Here is a 2,863-nt window from a genome sequence, read left to right as displayed (position 1 = left end):
ATGCATTTGATATCGTCTTATTGATTGCAGTCTCTACAATGGAACATCCCTTATCCTCCTTCCCTAACTAACACTTCTGAACTTTGTCCTTGGGTAAATGCTGCCTTTTTGATCTCAAATGATTGATTGCCCTAGAGTGTGTTTATTTTCCTAGTGTTATTGCTCCCCTCACAGACCTGATTAGTGTCAGGCTTCAATTTGAGCCCAAAGGTGAGTTCAGTTCCAGATCTGAAGAGTGACGTAGGGCTATAGTTTCAGGGGTTCCATGTTGTTATTAAATACCATCGAGTTGGTTCCGACTCATAGCAACCCTTATGGGGTTTCTGAAGAGCAACTTATCCTACAGTGCCACACCAGGGCTTTTAAATAATTTTGAGCTTTCCACATTTTGTCTCACTCTGGATATTCACCGAAGTAGGATGTAGAACATTGTCTTTATGGACTATGCTGTTGTGTGCTGTCAAGTCGGTTCCAACCTATTACGACCCTGAGCAGGGTTTCCGAGGCTGTAAATCTTTACGGGAGCAGAAAGCCTCATCTTTCTCCAGTGGAGCAGCTGGTAGTTTCGAACTGCTGACCTTGCAGTTCGCAGCCCGATTCGTAACCACTATGCTACCAGAGCTCCTTGTAGACTATATTATGCTAATAACAATCTTGGTGTCTCCTGAGAGTAGGGTCCTGAGCCCCAGGACTTCATGGGCTTTTCAATGGCTAGAAGTCAATTGCCAGGTCTTTCTTCTGCGGCACCTTTGGGTAAACTCAACCCTCCAAACTTTTAGTGATCAGCTGGCATGTTAACTGTTTGTACCTCTCCAGAGTTCCTGGAGACTTAGCTATGGAATGAATCACCACCTCCCACATGACCAAGTACCGCCCTCCCCTGGCTCCCGTGGGCCCCCACGTGAAGGCCTGGTACTCGTTGTGTCTGCCTTCAGACTTCGGGTCACACCACCCAGCCAGCTCTGCAGCAGGACTTGCGTGCACCAGGCTATTCCAGGCACTGCGCCTGTCTTGCAGCTTCCGTGGGGGCCTGCCATGCCACCTCCCTTCCGTCATTGTCTGGCTGGGCTATTTATTCCCTTGGGCCCCAGCCACGCTGGCTTCCGTCTGCAGGAAATCTTAGAGAGGCTGGCCCCTACTGGACCCATGCCTGGGGCCCCTAGCAGGCAGGGCCTTAGGGGCTCCGCGGAGGACTGCGACTACCAGCTGAAAGGAACTCCAGCTGGAGGTGGGTGGTCTCAGGAGCCTGCCCTCACATATCTAATCTGTGATCCTCACCTCAAAGTTCAGGGCCGCTCCCTGAGAGCTCACACCATTATCTTTGGTGACACACCGGTCTTGAGACTCTGTTTTACAAACACTCAAGGAAACAGAGAGGTCAAGCCTTGACCCAGGGACCCAGAGTAGGTGGTCGAAGACAGGTGAGCTGCAGAGGGCCAACGCAGTGATTAAGATCAACTCTGGAACCAGAATGCCTGGGTCTGGAACCCTACTGACTTGTGAGCTGTGTGATCTTGAGCAAGTTACTTGGCTTCTCTGTGCCTCATCATAAGCTTTTTGAGTTAAGAGTTGAGTTTGGCCTTAGAATCAATCTGGCCTGCACTGGCCATTCTGGTGAGTGCTGAGAGACTAGAACTGCCCCAAAGGGTTTCTAGGTTGTCATGTGCAGGGGTCCATCACCAGGGCTTTCCTCCCTCACAGCCCTGGTGGATTCAAACTGCTGCCCTCGGCAGGTAAGCACTTAATGCTTCCATCACCACTGCTATTATTGTGAAGCTTCGTTTTGGAGTTCCCTGAGCGGCACAAATGGCTAAGTGCTCAGTTACTGGCCCTAAAGGTTGACTTGACTCAACTGAGGTGCCTAGGAAGAAAGACCTGGCAAGCTATTTCTGAGAAGAAAACAAACAAACCAACCAGGAAAAGTCACTGACAATCCTACTGCGCAGAATTCTACTCTGATAACACATGGAGTTTCCAGGAGCTGGAGCTGACTCCAGACATGTTTTGTTTTTCCCGAATATTTTGTCTTACTTTTGCCTGAGCTAACTGCTGGTCTGGATATCATTATCGTTTCTTCACCTCTGCCCATGGCTGCCTTCCTGCTCTCCCAATGCAGGGTCCTCGGGAACCCCCATATGTGGCCCGACACAATCGTTGCTTGATTGGTAGTTGGAGTGTGTAAAGCTCTGGGCACTGCCCCTCTCTGCCTAGCAAACACTGTATTCTAAATTGTAACCGTGAACTCTGCGCCTTAGATCCCCAACCCCAGAAAGACAAGGAGCATGGGTAACAAAACAGATTGGTCATTATTATAAACAGCTTTGGTCAGGGTGGTACCAGGATGAGGGCAGGCCTGCCTGATCCAACTGGGAGGATGGGGTTTGGTCTGCTTCTGAGTGGGCTCTAGGAATCGTCTCGGGAACTGACGCCACCTCCGCACCGACCCCTCTTCCTCTCACCCGTCCTCCTCCCACACTCGGGGGTCCCAAGTGTGGGCCAATGTGTGGGCAAAGCGGGCCATCACAATAGCTCCCGTCCACTAGCCGTTTTGTTGACTTTGGACAGGCCTTCCCGGAACCCAGAGTCCGTCATCCTGGAAATAGAATGCGAGGGGACGGTCCAGGAACTGAGAGGGATGCACCCAGCTCACCTACCCCATCAGATGCCCTCAGCTGCAGCCCCGCCCCCAAAGCCCCAGCCCCGCCCACCTCACTGAAGTCCCGTAACTCCACCTTCGCCCGGCCATCTCCAGGTCACACTTACACCTGTTCCATCTGCACATCCTCCTCATCGTCCTGGGGCAGCTGCAGGTATGGGTTGTCCCCCGCGGGCTGGAACTTGTAGCCCGTAAGAACAAAGAAGG

General features: G+C 51.8%; 1 protein-coding gene across 1 annotated transcript in view; it reads right to left on the bottom strand.

The window, feature by feature from the left end:
- Window positions 1-2,520: 2,520 nt before the first annotated feature.
- GPR108 (G protein-coupled receptor 108) overlaps window positions 2,521-2,863 on the bottom strand; it is a 9,810-nt gene continuing 9,467 nt past the window's right edge. Inside the window, exons 16-17 of the mRNA XM_006868881.1 lie at window positions 2,764-2,863; window positions 2,521-2,593 (exon numbers count right to left, since the gene is read on the bottom strand). The exon at window positions 2,764-2,863 is cut by the window's right edge and continues 11 nt beyond it. Coding sequence (XP_006868943.1) covers window positions 2,521-2,593; window positions 2,764-2,863 — 173 coding nt within the window. The remainder of the gene's footprint in view (window positions 2,594-2,763) is intronic.

This window comes from Chrysochloris asiatica, unplaced genomic scaffold (genome assembly GCF_000296735.1).
Source record: "Chrysochloris asiatica unplaced genomic scaffold, ChrAsi1.0 scaffold00125, whole genome shotgun sequence".
NCBI lineage: Eukaryota > Metazoa > Chordata > Mammalia > Afrosoricida > Chrysochloridae > Chrysochloris > Chrysochloris asiatica.
This window is presented reverse-complemented; position numbering and strand designations above follow the sequence as displayed.